Genomic DNA, 16,558 nt, shown 5'->3' with positions numbered 1-16,558 from the left:
AAAGATGATATGTATGATAACGACCTTAAAACACAACTATAGAAGTAAAGCTGAATCCTACAACAGTAGAACCTCTCACAACACTTTAAGTTTTACTAAGGCTTTGGTCAATGGAAACTCCTACTCGCAACTAAAATGTGTCATCTTCACCCCACTTCTCTATAGGGCAATAACATTTGATCAAAATGTACGCTGTATTAATAAAACTACAGTCACCACCGTGTTCCCATTTCTAGTCAGTTTGTCTCAATTCTTAATAAAATGAACAACCGTTAACTCGAATCTTTCGCGTTTTCGGGAGTCGAATGTACTATGAAGTATCTATTCCTAAATGATCCTACATGTATCTGCCGTTAGAAAAGCAAGGACCTGGAAACTAGCCACAAAGTGTCGAAAAGAGTGAAATCTATCAAGTGACTTGTTGTGAAAAAGCCTATAAGGCATCGCATAAAAACAAAAATTCAAACGTCTGATCAGTTAAGAGTCAGTAATTAACGAAACACGAGTTATAATGGAATCTGTAAGCAATGATATGTGAACAAGTTCCAATTCCTCAATTGACTGTCGTGTATGAAGAGGAAAAAAGAGGCTGTGCCGCTTGCGGACGATGACTTAAGGTTGAACTTACATAACAATTAAAATGCAGCCATAGTCAGTCGCCTCAATATTCACACATCAAGAAAAACAATTCACTCACATCTGCCTCGTCACTTGGAAGAAGTTCATCATATTTCTTCTCCTCCTTGCCTTTGGCAGCTAGCCCTTTGGGGCCATCTGCGTACATTCGAACAACTCCACTCTCCCATGAGGGTCCCTCACCAGTTGCTGGACTATCCACAGAGGGGACAGGTGAGTCAGAATGTGATATCTGAATAGCGCTTGACGAGTTCGACATGGACGATTGTGATCGAACAGGGGAGGGTGGCGAGGAGATATCGTCTTCCTCCTCTGATAATGGTGACATCGGTAGACAAGGGTTATTGAAGACCTCTAGTTCTTTTGGTAAGACAGGGTTACCTGAAAAAAAAAAACAACAACAAAAAAAAAAACCTCGACAACAACATCAGAAATATTCAAATTAACCCTTCAACTCCCAGAAGTGATTCACATGTAACTTCTCCCTACAATTTCCATCCACTATCCAGCAAACAGGTAATGAGAATACTCAAATTTATCAGGTAGAAGTTGTTATCTTGATCTAGCACCAAATTCTCGAAACTAATTTACAAGGAAACACGTAGCAGCTAGAGGGGAGAATTAAAAATCATATACTGGGAGCTACAGGGTTAAAAAGGGGTAAAGATGTATACTTTGGGTCAGCTTGATGAACATAACTAAGCTTGCACTTTACCCACAGTCATTACCAGAGATGTCGCAAAACTTGCCATTTCCTTCTTATCAGTGTTCATACCCAGAAAATTTGATTGCCTGAAAAAATACTTAACACTGGGAAGGGAGTGGAATATTTCACCAACAATTGGCGGGTGAAGTCTCCTTTAATTTACATGTGTAGAATATTAAGATTGTGTCTTTACTGTTATGTACGAAAGGTTTCAAATACCATTTCAGTGACACAAATAGTAATTATCAACATGTTGTTAATAGTTATAAGTATATACCAAAACAGTGGATTGGGTTGAAGATGTGCTCTGATTGGCTACTCAAGCTCCAAAATCTTTTGCTATCCACCTCCGAGCAACTCATATGGGTTTGCGCTCAAAAATATTGCAATCGTTGAAGGAATAAATGAGTTAAAATCATCTTTTGAGCATTATTATCTAACTGTTGTAGTTTATACCCAATTCAAACACATTTCTTTTCAAAACATTTATTCACCTCAATGTCAGTGACCGTATCAGTGGATATTTACCATGCGGCTGTTCAGCTAAGTAAATATCCACCACTGAACTCCTCCACTTCAGTGAATAATTGTTAAATATTAACTAAATGATTACACCACTCACTTCTTAAACATAGAAAAGTCAAGAAATCTTCAGTCTTTGCCCTGGTGCATGGAGCTGTAAATAAGTTGTTGTCCACCTGATATCTCATACTAAACAAATAGACATCAAATAAGTAAATAAATATATTTAAAATATAACCATTCTGTAATTCAACCCTTTAAACCCAATGAGTTACCAGCATCTAATTTCTCCTTACAGTTATACTGCTCAATCATTCATTAAAGTCATGAGAATAAAGGAAATGATCATCAACCAAGACACTTCGATTGTTAATTGAATTCTCCTTGTCAGTACCAACGAAAATGTATAGAGAAGAGTATTGAGAATATGGATACTGATGTTAGGGTTGAAAAGTTTTTTTAAAAACCAATTTTGGGATTAAAAAAAAATTTGTACCTGTTGGGACTCAATGGATGCCTCTTGGCAAATTTCCTCTGTGCTTGAACCATTCTGTGTGGCCTATAAAAACACAAAAGATACATATCAATAAACTGAATTCAAATCAAGAAAATAGACACAATGTAGAACTCTACACATGCTAATATGATTGTTTCCAATTTTAAGTAAAATAAGGAGACAGCAGAATACATGTAACTATCAAAATTGTTATTTTTCTCTTGAAAATCTATCTCATGATTGCACATCTTCAAAATTATACAGCATTATACACATTCAAGTTTAAAAAAATAACTACAGTCATAGGTGTCCATTATAGAACAAGGCAATTTGTTGAAGTTCAAAATTTTCTTCCCATTTTATCATGTGATTATTTCTTCATTTTTATTGGATGACTCTTTACTTGAGGATAATACTTACCATCATAACATTAGACCTCTTCAAAGAATGCAAAAGATGGCAATTTGTGTGATCAGTTTTCTTATTTTGGTGTGCATACTAATCAAAAGTTTGTTCAATCAGTTCATTAAAGCTTAAGGATCTTACAAAAATTCAATTCAAACCCTGAATGTTTAAAAAGTCACCTAAGATTTGACTCATTTTTTTTACTTTACACAATATGAAATAATTTGTACTTCAAATTTTACTGTGTGTGAATGAAGTTGTAGTTGTTGGCATATTTTCTGTTCACTTTTTTTTTCTTGCCTAAATTGAACATGTTTATGTTATACATAACTCACAAGAACAACGAAAAATCAACAGTTATAAATTAATGTAAGTCAGAGAACATGAAAACAGATGAAAACCACTTGCATCTAGCCCTCTAACCCCTAAGAATGACTGGCATCTAATTTTTCCTTACAATATCACCCCCAAATCACACTTAAAGGTTATGAAAATAAAGAATATGATCACCAACAACAGAAGCTCTTGATTATGAAACAAATTCTCCTCATCAGCACCTTCGGGAATGTATAGGGAACAGTATGGAGAATATGCAAACTGATGTTAGGGTGTAGAGAGTTAACTAAAACCCTTCAACTCTCAGAAATGAATAATGAGCAACTTCTCTTAGTCATATCAACACATTTTCCATCAGACAGGTAAGGAGAAAGGAAAACTTTTATTTCTCTTTGACACTAACTTCTCTTAACCATTAACTCACATAGGTGATTAATATGAATTTTTGCCCTATAATATCTAAACATGATCCAGCAAACAGGTCATAAAAATATCCAAACTTATCAGGTTGAATCAGTTTTCTTGATCTGACACCAAATTCTTGTAAATTATTTACAAGGACATTTGTAGTGGCTAGAGAAGAGAATTAACAATCAGATCTTGAAAGGTTAAAGGGTTAAGACTGGATTTCAAGGAAATGCATTTTATGTAAAGGGAGGAATTACCAAAAAAATTCTTAGCACTAGAAAATGAAAACTAGGAGCTAGGTGAAATGAAATACTTAGAAAACCTCTTTGTGTTTTAAAGAACACCTGTCACCATACATAATTAATGACTTAAACAGGAAGTTAAAAATTCCCCCCTGACCTTAGCCCTTTCATTCCCAAAATCTCATTAGTAATTCTCATAACTGACTGCCATACAATATTTATGATGTAAGTTTGGAGAATTTGGTATTGGATCAACAAACAATCCTCAAGTTTAGGTTTTTCTTTCTTCTCATTACTTTTCTGATTGATACTGTAATAATATTCCAGGGAGAAATTCTCTCTTGGTCACTTATGGGAGTTAAAGGGTTCACAGGTTTTTATTACTCACTTTTTCTTCTCATCTTTCTTGTATTTCTTTGTGGGCAACTCCTCACTTTCAGCAGCAAGACCAACAGCTCCTCCAGCTCCACACGCTTGAGTCTCCATGCTTTTCTGCCTTCTTCTTCTCTTCTTTTTTGTCTTCATGAGCAGTTCTTTGCTTAGACTATGGCTTTTGTTAAGTTTTCCTCCAGCAGATTTATTCATGGCTACAAAAACAGCCAGAGCTCCTCTTTGCCGCTTTTTCTTTTTCACTTTCCCATTTCGAGATAAACAAGATGAGTTTCTCAGGACATTTGCTTCTCCACCTGAAAAATCTACACTTCCACTATCACCATGAGCTTGAAGTTTCAAAGGCGATGGAGTTCTGAATAAACTCCTGCCCTTATTCTTCTTCTCTTTCTTCTTCTTGAGCACATAATTCAACAGTTTGCTAGGTTCCTTGATAATTTTTGTCTTTTTCTGTGTAGTAGCTGTACTTGATGAGGGGCTGTGGATCTCCATGGCTTGTACATCTTCAAATTGATGAACATTAAGACTATTATTGTTGTCAACCTCATTAGGAATAGCACAATGCTTGCCATTGATTTCTTCTCCCGCTGAGATTAACTCCACATTATCAAGCACTCCATTAATATAACATCCATCATTCTCTGTTGATGAGGGATGCACAACAATTTTTTTTGGTGAAGGTTTTTTAGATTCTACAAGAGAGGCATACATGGCTTTCCGCAACATTATTTCCTCTTTTGGTAGAAGTCCTCCATTGTATTCCTGTAGAGAAAAAAAACATATCTGTTGTGATACTCAAATACTACTTTTCTAGTAAAGCACTGTGTGACTCTTGGCTTTAACCTCACAGGGGCATATTATTGTGTAACTTCTGCTTATCACAGACCCTGTAATTCAAAAAAGTGATTAACATATAACTTCTCCCCATAGTATTCATACATTATCCAGCAAAAAAGTACTGAAAATGTTCAAACTAATTAAGGAGAAGTTGCTATCTTGATCTAATTCCAAATTCTCTTAACTAATTTACAAGGAAATGAGTAACAGCTTGAGAGGAGAATTAAGAATCAGATTTTGGGAGTTTAAGGGTTACTTTACATCTGTGTATACACCTCCAGAGATCCAACAAAATGAATTAAAGTAATTTTTAAAAATAGAATGGACTGAGGAACACATATAATGTTTCTTAAATGAGCTAATAAATAAGTTGAGCAACTACATTGTCCAGTGTGATTGTCTTGTACAAAGCCACTAACAAAGTTCACCAATCACGTTTTAGGAAATGAAAAGTGATTCTTACAAGACTCAGGGCTGGAGTAAAAAGGGGTGAGAAAAACTTTTTTTTTTCAAATTCAATCCTCTTTTCCTGATATTTGATTAGACAGTTTTGTACAAGCACCATGACAGAGCAGAAGTTGCACTTTAAAAAAGTAATCTGCAAAATTAAGTCAAGTGGCTGGAATGCAGATGTAAAGATCAGTTTTGCAGTAGTTTGAAAAAACTGTCATTAATATGTAAAGGAAAAAAAAGGTAAATGTATAAATAAATATCAATAGATATGACAAATAAATAATAAATAAAAAAAAACAGTTAAAACAAATAACAAAACAACAACGTTTGACCCAATATCAAAAATGGAAAAGAAAAACTGTCCAGTTCTGAGCTTTGATGAAAGTTTTTACCATCAAGTCTCAGATTAAGAAATCAGAGGGTCAAGTTATAAAAATGATCGCATTTTCGAACTAAAGGACTGTGAGATGCAGTCATGCATGAAACTACAATGGACTGATATGTCAGGCGTTGAAATAATGTCTGAAGTTTTACGTTTTCTAAAAACAACACACGTGATAATACTTAAAAACAAATATATTATGGTTGTTTCATGCACAGCCTTAACTCAAAACATTAAAATTTGCTTGTTGAACTCCTTCGATAGCGTATTAAGATTCGAAAGCCGTCGACAATATTCAACCCGCTAAAGTGCTAATGTAGATCCCGTTTTACTGAGGGGGAACATTTGAATATTTAATTATTTAAAAGACTTGAATTTGAAGCGGTGATCAACATCATTTTGAATATTTTTCTCATACGATTTTTTTTCAATAGAAGTGGCTATGATTCTGTCTGGCATGCACTTTTAATTATCACAATACAAGACTCAGACAGAGTACTTGACTGCAGTCAAAACCCCATACTGAATACATGGTGCTTTCTCCCCATAACCTAAATTAAACAAAGATGAGGAAATTGCCTCTTTCGGGGTGTCTGTGAAAAACCAGTCAACGCAAGATTTGGCAGCTCACATCTCCTTATTCCGGGTTAATTTCACGTGATGCGTTCGCTGTAGTACCTATTAGATAAACTTGAGTGCAGTAGAGTTTCAACTGCGGAGTTGAAATGATCACTCGCACACAGCTGTTCAGTTAGGGATCTAACAGAACAAAAGCGAGAATCGACAGAACAATGCAACAGTAACAGGAAATCGCCAAAAGCGCTTCCTTACGTAGCGATCGACCAGTCGCTAACAGCAGAAGTTCGAAACAAAGGCGCCTTCAATCAGGGAATCGTTTTACATACCAAACAGGGTTGTGTGATCCTTCGCTTTGGGCGATCCGCCGCCATTCTTCTCCCAGCCACTGGGTGCTAAATGTAAAGTTAGAGGCCTGTCTGATCGAAAACAAAATAAAGAAACCACGTGTACCGTGTCTCCATTTTCAGCAGTCGCTTCGAACTGTAAACATCGATTTTTCCATTGCAGGTTGTGTTGACAGGTCAGCGGGTTCATATTATGTAGCCACGCCTGAAGAATTAGCAACCAAGCTTTGTTTTCCTGTTTGCAAGGCACATTCTTAAATGGTTTTCATATGGCGTTTTGTGATCTCGCGGTGTTTTAGTTCCAAAGCAAGCAAGGTAAAGTAGGAATCGTTTGATCATTTATTCTGATAGAAATGGGTGCTGACAATTCAATTCTTAATCAAACAATCAAAGTTCTTCATCTAGTGTAAACAACAACAATCAAACAACTGAAATAAGTGCTAACTATGATTATGAATATTTTACTCTTAGCCTCTTTTTCTGTTTGACTCTAATTTACATATGTGTTCCGTTTAAGAGTATGGTGATGACTGTTTTGCAATTAGTATGAAACCACTGGTGCATCTTGGCTGTATTAATTAGTGACGCAACAGGATTTGTTTGTAAAACCCTTTAACCCCCAAGAGTGACTAGCAAACAATTTCTCCTTACACTATCACCCCTTGTATATAACATTAAGGTCAAGAGAATAAAGGAAATGATCACCAACTGCAGAAGCTCTTGATTACAAAACAAATTCTCCTCATCAGCACCTTAGGGAATGTATAGGGAACAGTATGGAGAATATGTAAACTGATGTTAGGGTGTAAAGAGTTAACTAAAACCCTTCAACTCCCAGAAGTGAATAAACAGGAACTTCTCTTACTCATATCAACACATTTTCCATCAGACAGGTAAGGAGAAAGGAAAACTTTTATTTCTCTTAACTCCTCTTAACCCCTTTAACTCCTAGAGGTAATCAAAACGTAACTTCTCCCTATAATATCTAAACATTATTCAGCAAACAGGTCATGAGAATATTCAAACTTATCAGGTTGAAGTTGTTATCTTGATCTGAAACCAAATTCTTGTAGCTTATTAACAAGGAAATGATCACCCATTTAAAAGGAGCTCTTTGTTAAACAAATTTTCCTTGTCCTCAGTACTGAAGGAAATGTATAGAGAACAGTATGGAGAATATACATACTGATGTTAGGAACCAAAGGGTTAAGAAAATGTTTGCATATGCCCCCAAAAATGAAGGGGATTTAACCAAAAAAGGTAGTTTAACTCACTTCAGTTGTATTTGTCTTTGTCTCCTGTGTATTTTTAAGGTCAATTCATGGTGATTCATTACACCCTTTAACCACTAAGAGTGACAAGAATCTAATTTCTCCTTACAAGATCACCTCTGATTCACATATTCAGGTCACAGGAATAAAGAAAATGATCATCAAGTAAAGGAGCTCATGATTGTTAAACAAAGTCTCCTTGTCAATACCATAGGAAATGTATAGAGAATAGTATGGAGAATATGCAAACTGATGTTAGGGTATACAGGGTTAAGCGTTTTTTTTGTTGCTCTGATTTATGGGAGAGAGCTTGAGAAGCTTGATACCACCTTGCTTGCCATGAATGAACCCAAAAGTCATACTGGAGACGAAGGCAATAGACTGAACAAGTTAGGTAATATTTTTTCAGTTAAATCGTAGAACCTTTTTTGATCTATAAATCAAATACAACTATTTCTGCTTAACAAGTCTACTTGTGTAACAACAAATATACCAGAGATGTACTCGTATTTGAAGATTGGACCCCCTCCAATGAAAAGGAGGAGAATTGCAACCCTCTATTAAATTGCATTGATCATGACTTTGCACTTGTATGCTGCTACCATTGAATTTTGATAACAATTCCTTTTATTTCAATTTTTTTCAGAAAAGGCAGTTTATTGACTGGAAAAAAGTAATCCTGAAGGCAGGAAATGGTGGAAATGGTTGCCTTCACTTTAAAAGACAAAAGTAAGATCAAAAGCTTATCAGATACAGTAACATTTAGTTATGATATTTTCTCCCCAATCATGAAATAAGTCAATGATATCACAATATCCAACATTGACATCTAGATACCAACCCAGAGCTGGTCCAGATGGGGGAGATGGTGGGAGAGGAGGGAGTGTCATTCTGATCGCAGATTACTCTGTTAAAGAGTTTGCTCATCTTCCCAAACATATTAAGGCTGAAAATGGTGGAGCTGGTAAGGCAGATGACTGTAAGGGAAAGAATGGCTCAGATCAGATGTGGCAGGTAAATTACAAACTTATCGGGTCACAAACCTAATGAAAACCAAACATTATGGATGTGAGAATAAAGGAAATGACCATGTTAGACAACTTCTCCTGGTCAGTACCATGAGAAATATATAATTATGGACAGTATAGAGAATATATATGCACACTGGGTCTGAAGGCTGGTTTAAATGACCACATGCACAGAATGAAGCACTAAGTGACTTTTGATACAGACTCAAATTCTCCTTGTGTTTCACAAAGAAACACACTGACAGTTTAGAAGGAGAATCTTGTAGTCTATCAGAAGGCACCTAGACTTAATTTCATTCACCCCTTAAAATGAATTTCTTAACAGATGTGCTTGGGGTGGTTAAAGGTGTTTTAATGGGGCTTTATAAGCAGCGGTAGACTGCCAGTTTCTGGCTTAAATTGAAGCCTCTGGCTTTCACGTTTCACTCCTTTGGCTAGTATTTTGTTAGATTTCCCAAACCATTTGCAATACTGTAATTTATCTGACTGAGTTGGAGGGCTAGAGGGGAAAATATTTGGCTCTAGGTCATGTGATGACCACTTGTATGTATCTTCCTGAGTTGCTTAGGAGCACTGTGTAAATGAAGGATCATGCCTAAGAACATGGCATGATTTTCCTAAACAGATGGTCCTATTATAAAGAGAAGAGTGAACATTGGCACTAAGATTAGTTCCCCTATTTCAGTAACCTAATTAGAAAAGACCCTTTGTAGGTACCCCTGGGCACTGTTATCAAAGAACAAGGGCATGTAATAGCAGACTTGACTGCCATGGGAGAGACCTTTGTAGCTGCTCAAGGAGGCCTTGGTGGAATGGGGAATGCATATTTCAAGACACCAGAGGATCGCGCACCCAATGTTACCACTGAAGGGACCCCCGGAGAGGAAAAAGTTGTAGAGTTGGAGTTGAAGACAATAGCTGATATTGGATTGGTCAGTATTGCTTTGCATTATTGGAATTCAACCAATGTTTAAAACTTATAGCCTTGTGGTTGAAGCATTTGGCAAATTGGTTTGTCCTATGTTACAGGTTGGTTTCCCTAATGCAGGAAAATCCACTCTTCTAAGAGCAATTTCTCGGGCAATGCCAGCAGTTGCTGCTTATCCTTTCACCACCATTAATCCCTATGTTGGAATTGTAGAGTTTGAAGATTACCAGCAAATTGCAGGTAACATTTAAATGATTGCACAGTAACTGATACATCTAGATAAAATTTCTGCTTACAGTCTGCTTACAGTCTGCTTACTGTCTGCTATATGCTATATCATGTAAGCTGTAAGCCACATTTTCTGTTGGTTTAACTGGTGTAATCACCCATGCAGGATGGAAGAAAACACAAGAAAAGTTTGGTGCAATTAACCATGGCTATTTTAGCAATCAGTAGAAAGAAACCTTTCAGAGCATTGTTTTATTTTTTTATCTATTGCTCTATTGTCTTTTTGTTGTCATTTGTTTTTATTGAATTGATGTTTTCCTCTTCCTATTCTGTAGTAGCAGATATTCCTGGTTTAATAAGTGGAGCACATCTGAACAAAGGGTTAGGACATGCTTTCCTACGACATATTGAACGATGCCGCTGTCTACTGTATGTTTTGGACATTTCTTGCACAGACTCACTGACAACTTTTGCTTCCTTACGGCAAGAATTGGAGCTTTACAAGGAACAACTATCACAGAGACCAGCAGCCATTGTGGCTAACAAAGTAGACATTGCTAATTCAGAGACAGAAATCCAACAACTACAGAACACTTTCCCTCTTCCAGTTATACCTGTATCAGCAAAGTATGGAAAGGGTATACCAGAGCTGAAAAAAGAACTTCGAAAACTTTTCAATGACACTGTTGTAATTTCTTGACTTTTAATTCACATTCAACGAAAGATGCAAGAAAGGACAAATCTTTAGCTTTTATTTAAAAATAGCTTTTTATTGGGTCACTTTGCAGGTTGTTCCAGAAAGTAATACTCATTCAGTAGCCATAAGCAAACTATTTACATTGATGTCCTCTGCATAAAAAATTAATTTTAGTACAACATTAAGATAAAAATATGTACTAGTGAATAACAAAAATAGCAACACTTTGCAATAAATACCTCTGGTTATTTCATCCTAACTTTTGTACAGCCCAAGGGGTCAAACATCCAATTCTTTTTATGCACTTGCTATTGCATGAATGGGTAGTAGTCTATTAAATTCTAAAGCTAACCTAACATGATTATAGAATGGCAAGTAACAACTATTCACTAAAGTGGAGGTGGCCAATGGTGAATATTTACGAACCTGTAAGTATGTACTAAAACAGAGAGAAGTATAGCCTAAAAAGATTATTTAAACTTGTTTACTCCTGCAACAATTACAATATTCTTGGACCCAGATCCAGTGCAAATTGCCTGGAAGTGAGCCCCGAAGATTATTTGGAGTTCAAGTGGCTAATAAGAGCGTGCCTTCAACACTATCAACTGTTAGTATATACTAATTATGAATAATCAAAATCATAAGTCATCTTTAAAAACCCTATATCCAAATTTAAACTCGTAGTCATGCAAACATTCCAATGAACACAATATCCTACATTTTCATCATAATATTAAATATATGTTTTTTGAACACAATAATGATTGGAGAAATATGACTTCATTTGTATTCCCCTATCATGGTTCACATTCTTGTCAATTTTACATACTTTTCATATCTTATTTAAGGGTTGTTACAACTAGAAAGACAATTGTAAGCTGATTTGGCTGTAAAAGCATATTGCCCATGATACAATGCAAACTCTGCCACAGTCACAATCTAAGCCAAGTTGTTCAGAACACATTTGTCCTAACCTCGCATTGGAGTAAACTTACTAGGCTTTGTAGCTTTCCCATGAGATATACTCCCTCTCAAACAATTTGCCCCAGGATGACAAACTTTTCTTTGTGTTACTAAGAAGTCTTCATCTTTCCATTGTAAGAAGTGAAGTGAAACTTCTCTGTACAAGTTCAGTTCATTATTCAAAATATGTAGAAGGATTCAAGGACAGAGAGTGTTTGAAAAAACTCTTGACAGACAGTAATAGGAGACAGTAACCAGAAGCTAGCTTTCAGGATAATCCCTCATGTATGTCACAGCAATTTGATTGCAATTACACAATGAGATTAGAATAAAAAAAAGGTTATCATCTAAGTGTCAACTTGACAGAGAAAAAACTCTCATAAATAAGTGATGTACAAGAAAATGTACAACAGTTAACCCTTAACACCCTAGCATCAGTATGAACATTCTCCATACTGTTCACTATACATTTCCTACGGTGCCGACAAGGAGAATTTGTAAATCAAGGGCTTCTTTAGTTGATCATTTTTTTATTCTTGTGACAATGAGTTAGTCAGGCATGATATCACAAGAAGACATTACAAGCCAATAGTTTTTAGAGGTCAAAGGGTTATAGAGGTTTACTACAAGGCTAACTCAACGCATTGAATTGCCTTTGTCAATGCTACTGTTAAAATGTAGTACTGTTACAACCAGCCATCTATAGAAGACATAGGCGAGTCTGCTGAGAACTCACTCGGAGAACTTGACGAAGGTGGAGAGTAGGTCACTGATGACTGTGTGTGGAGCATTGGACTGGAAAACCCTTCTTCGTCTGGAAATTGCTGAGTTGGCTGAGTAAAGAAAGGATCAGGATTGTTGAAGACCTCAAAGGATCTTGGAAGACTGGCACTACCTGCAAACAACACATGTTAAATACAAGCAACACTTACTATTATTATTATTTTTGTTATTTTCATGTTTATCCTTTGTTTTCTAAGACCTATATGGGAGATCTAGAGGCCTTTAATGGTCATCAAGTCAAACTCTGGATCATGATTGGCTTCATTTCATTTCCTAAACTGTTCCTTTCTTTCTTTGTTGCATTTCTTTTCATTAACTACTGATAAAGTTTTATGTATGGTCAAAATTTCAGTTGTAATGCCAGGAATTTATCACAACTCACCCTCTTCCTTTCCAAAGTAGAACTTACTCAATTGCAGAGTTATCAAATCATGACTACACCATGATCTCTTAGTTAGGACAGTAAAAACACCTCATATTTTCAGTGTCTTTTTCTGACTCGAGACTAACATAAGACAAATTGCTGAGGATAATTTTTTCTGGAACTTGCAGTCCAACCAAATGCGTAGGTTATAGGTTTTGATTTGGGGATTTAATCCAAGATCGAAAGAGGGTCAATTTCTGAAGAAACTGTGGTGCTGTGGGGGTGGGTTGTATTACAGGATGATTTGGTTTTATAAACTGAGTTGATAATGTAAATTGGTCACTGCAGAGAGTTTCTTAAGCTGACATTTTCAGCATTTGCCCATTGTAAGAGTGAAGGAAGGAGGGCCTGTGACCAAAGTGTCAGCTCTAGAAAGCCTCCCCAGTGTCATATTTACATAATCACCTTAGTTGATAAAACCAAATTATCAAGTAATTCTAAGATCTGATTGATCACTTTAAATCACCTACTTACCCCTCAAACATAAGAAAGTCAGGAAATCTTCTGTCTTGGCTGTATTAGCTGGGATGTAGATTTCTCCCAGTGGACTTACAAGTTTTCTGTCTTTAAGCCTTTGTTTATGCTTTTTTCTAAGTTTTCCCTGCAGCACATCAGATACTTCTTGTTTAAGGGCAGAAATATCAGAGGTGTACCTCTCTTCTACTGAAAACAGAGTTTTTTCTGTTTTTAGTAAAACTTCAGGTACACGCTTTGGAGGTGTGATTTTTCTCTTCTTAACCTGATCATTGCAAGTTTCAATGTCATTTTGATCGTTATTTTCTTGCTTTCGCTTTGCACATTTTGTGGATGGTTGTTTTTCATCTTTGCTGGCAGTATTAAATTTCTCAGTCAAGCTTTTAACAACGTTTCTTTTCTTTCCATCATTCCCTTTCTTGCAAGTGAATAAATTCCCATTTGTCTTCTGTTTATTTAAAACAATCTTAAGCTCTCTCTTCTGACCAGCCTTCACCAATTTGTTTGACTTAACAACTTTGTCTGATTTTTCTGGACTTTGAAGTTCTTTTCTATGTTGTTTTTCACTAAGGGATCCCTTGTTCTGAAGCTTTCTCCATTTAGCTGAATCTCCTTTTTGGTCTTTGGATTTCGCTAATACCTCCTCATTTGTGATGGTAGGTTCACTCCCTTTCGTTATACCTTCATTCTGTTTTATTTCTAAAGAGCGGGTTTTGCTGCACTTTTTCAGTTTAGGACCACGGGGTTTTTTCAAACGTAGCCTTGTTTCAGTATTAGTGCATATCGATCTTGTTTCTGCGCTCGGTTGTGCGGGCTCTTCGTGTTTCTGTTGTGCACTTCGTGCTTCTTTCAAAGACTCATTAAGTGCCCTTCTTAACTCGATTTCTTCTCTGTGTTGCAGACTTGCATCAAAGAACTGCTTAAAAAAGAAACAGAGCTTAAAATTCAAGTGAAGAGCAATTTCCATGGGCATTTAATCAGAAGAACTAAGGCCGCGCGTCTCGAAAAGCAGGGTCACCAGGAATTGTAAGACTGTTTTACCAATGAAGTACACAGGGACCTGAAGAGGTTGAAAGTACTTCAACTTTTCTGCCAAATCCGATCCTTTCTATACTGATCTTAAAGGCAAATCCTAAGCGTAGATCTCAAGTACACTAGCCGGCTTTATCCGATTAAATTAAACAGCGTTGGTGCTAGTCTTTTTTTTTCTTTTTTCGCAAGAGGAGCGCATCGCATATTCACTGATAATTCAGAAACATTTTGCAACGAAAAGAGCTCAGTGATCTATGTCGTCAGAGTAACTAGTACCTAAACATAATCTTTAAAGATGATTTACTTTGAATCTAATCCGTTCTCTGATTAGAACGAAATCAACCAAAGAGGGTTTTCACTGAATCTTTTAAGCTTAGATTGTGCCTTTTCTGTTCTAAATTCTTCACCAGATTGGCTTTATTTGAGTTTAGTGCAACTCGCTAATAAATCACAAGTCTGAACTACACTTGCGAGTAACATTAAACGTAAACATGTGTACTAGCACGATATTTTCCGAGTCCCTTTCAAATAATTTCATTGTTTTGATTGGAGCACGTTTTCAAGCGTCTTTTGCGCCAACTCAAAATCGCGATTTCCTCAAGTATAGCCAAAAACCATGGTTTTAGACCACTTACCATACAGGATCTTCCAGTCCGTTGTCGCTTGGGCCTTTTATCCGCCATGATAAGGTGTCAGTTTCCCGGTTTCCTAACTAAAACAAGGCGACCTTAGACAAAGACAGCATGCTAGATTACCCGCCATCTTATCGGACTAACTTGTGCCCAGTCCTGTTCGAGAATTGTAACACGTGCTTGGTGTCAAAAGGTCGACAATACATTTGCAGAGGGTCGTTAAGAAGTGTATTAGAATTCATCTACCATTTTAGTTATCATCATGCAGTTGCGAAAAATCATAGCTCTATCCCGCTAATATGTATTTTTTCTTTTTTTCTGTTTTACTTGCGAAAACACAATGATGAGCTAAACCAGGAGCCTTTTTTTATCCTAGCTAAAGCGTACATCAACCTGCCTAGAGGGTCCCCATTAGGGTTCTTCAATTCCGCGATCCCGAATAAAATTTTTCCTCAATCCAGTCCCGATCACACAATTCTGTCTTGGTCCATTTCCTAAACTTAGGAGGGCCTTCACGTTGGGTGATGATTTTCTCAACCAGCATTGATCCGTTGAAGTCTTTGGTCGCTGTAAGGCGTAAGTTTATCTCTTTTCACCAAAATAATGATATCGTTCATTTAGAAGTTTTCAAAGTTTTGCACGAATAACGTACGCTAGTCACGGTAACGGCTTCCTTCTGTTAAACTTCGATCACGGACAAACGTATTAGTACAGACAGGTCGGTATCAAAGAAACGAATAACAATATCAACAAGTGCATAAAACACAAAAGGTGATGGAAATCCCATAGTTCCATAGCAAGGAAGATAAAGAAAAATCAGCTGAACACAACTCTGCCGTTGAAGCGAAAACTTCTCACTAAGCGGGAACCTCTTCCGAGGTGAAAATCAGCCTCTTGTTCCGCAGATGGAATGTCACCATCATCACTCGGGGAATCGTACTCTAATATTCCATCTTCCTCTTCGTCTTGTTTTCCGCTGTTTTCTTGCTGCTCCTCGAAGTCAGAACGTTCGAGGCTGACCGGTTCGCCCGGCTTAATTTCTCTCTGATAGAGGTACGAGGGGGAGTTTCAGCTCTTGCCGTCGTTGTTTCCTGTTTGACAGAGCGCTGACGCACCGCTGCGACAAATGTTTAGGCTCAGTCCCTCATCTTCTGTATACTCTGTACGATCATGTACGATCGGCATCCCTCTGTCTCTGAAGACAATGAAAAATACGCAAAGAGGTTAATGTCTGATTGAGTTGCAGCGCCTGCTGTGACTGTATGCTCTGTGGTCCATCAGTACAGGTGGTAATGGTTAAATTGTCGGTATGGCCGAAAGGATCATGGCACGTTCGGGTACAGGATATCAAGAATTTGGATT

At 36.8% G+C, this 16,558-nt stretch overlaps 3 protein-coding genes across 4 annotated transcripts in view; 1 reads left to right on the top strand and 2 right to left on the bottom strand.

Annotated features, from left to right (window-relative positions):
* LOC113674240 (uncharacterized) overlaps positions 1–6,939 on the bottom strand; it is a 22,094-nt gene extending 15,155 nt beyond the window's left edge. The window contains exons 1-5 of the mRNA XM_089200589.1: positions 6,719–6,939; positions 4,140–4,903; positions 2,361–2,423; positions 1,965–2,053; positions 698–1,017 (exon numbers count right to left, since the gene is read on the bottom strand). Coding sequence (XP_089056715.1) covers positions 698–1,017; positions 1,965–2,053; positions 2,361–2,423; positions 4,140–4,903; positions 6,719–6,763 — 1,281 coding nt within the window. The 5' untranslated portion in view covers positions 6,764–6,939. The remainder of the gene's footprint in view (positions 1–697; positions 1,018–1,964; positions 2,054–2,360; positions 2,424–4,139; positions 4,904–6,718) is intronic.
* LOC113674280 (mitochondrial ribosome-associated GTPase 2) lies at positions 6,930–11,147 on the top strand. Its single transcript, XM_027190762.2, has 6 exons — positions 6,930–7,051; positions 8,654–8,736; positions 8,841–9,021; positions 9,749–9,967; positions 10,065–10,203; positions 10,527–11,147. The coding sequence occupies exons 1-6, from the start codon at positions 6,995–6,997 to the stop codon at positions 10,889–10,891; spliced, it is 1,044 nt and encodes a 347-aa protein (XP_027046563.2). The 5' UTR covers positions 6,930–6,994; the 3' UTR covers positions 10,892–11,147.
* Positions 10,941–16,399, bottom strand: LOC113674279 (uncharacterized). Of its 2 annotated transcripts, none has more exons than XM_027190761.2 (3): positions 15,200–16,399; positions 13,533–14,448; positions 10,941–12,746 (listed from the first exon to the last, which is right to left on the bottom strand). In XM_027190761.2, exons 1-3 carry the CDS (start codon positions 15,245–15,247, stop codon positions 12,538–12,540), a joined length of 1,173 nt encoding a protein of 390 aa, XP_027046562.2. In that variant the 5' UTR covers positions 15,248–16,399; the 3' UTR covers positions 10,941–12,537. The 2 variants fall into 2 exon arrangements, with proteins under 2 accessions (XP_027046562.2, XP_027046561.2); XM_027190760.2 differs by having other exon boundaries at positions 13,533–14,451; positions 15,200–15,338.
* Between the last annotated feature and the right edge of the window lie 159 nt (positions 16,400–16,558).

This window comes from Pocillopora damicornis, chromosome 3, assembly GCF_964200805.1.
Source record: "Pocillopora damicornis chromosome 3, jaPocDami1.2, whole genome shotgun sequence".
Taxonomy (NCBI): Eukaryota; Metazoa; Cnidaria; class Anthozoa; order Scleractinia; family Pocilloporidae; genus Pocillopora; species Pocillopora damicornis.
Note: the sequence above shows the minus strand (reverse complement) of the source record. Positions and strands in the feature narration are given on the sequence as shown.

Bases quoted from the DNA above. Each gene is read 5' to 3' on its own strand.
- LOC113674280 (XM_027190762.2), top strand. From the start codon at position 6,995: ATGGTTTTCATATGGCGTTTTGTGATCTCGCGGTGTTTTAGTTCCAAA. The intron at 7,052-8,653 runs GTAAAGTAGGAA...AATTTTTTTCAG, and splicing joins TTAGTTCCAAAGCAAGCAAG to AAAAGGCAGTTTATTGACTG. The intron at 9,968-10,064 runs GTCAGTATTGCT...CCTATGTTACAG, and splicing joins CAATAGCTGATATTGGATTG to GTTGGTTTCCCTAATGCAGG.
- LOC113674279 (XM_027190760.2), bottom strand. From the start codon at position 15,247: ATGGCGGATAAAAGGCCCAAGCGACAACGGACTGGAAGATCCTGTATG. The intron at 14,452-15,199 runs GTAAGTGGTCTA...TTCTTTTTTAAG, and splicing joins GGACTGGAAGATCCTGTATG to CAGTTCTTTGATGCAAGTCT. The intron at 12,747-13,532 runs GTAAGTAGGTGA...TGTTGTTTGCAG, and splicing joins GACTTTCTTATGTTTGAGGG to GTAGTGCCAGTCTTCCAAGA.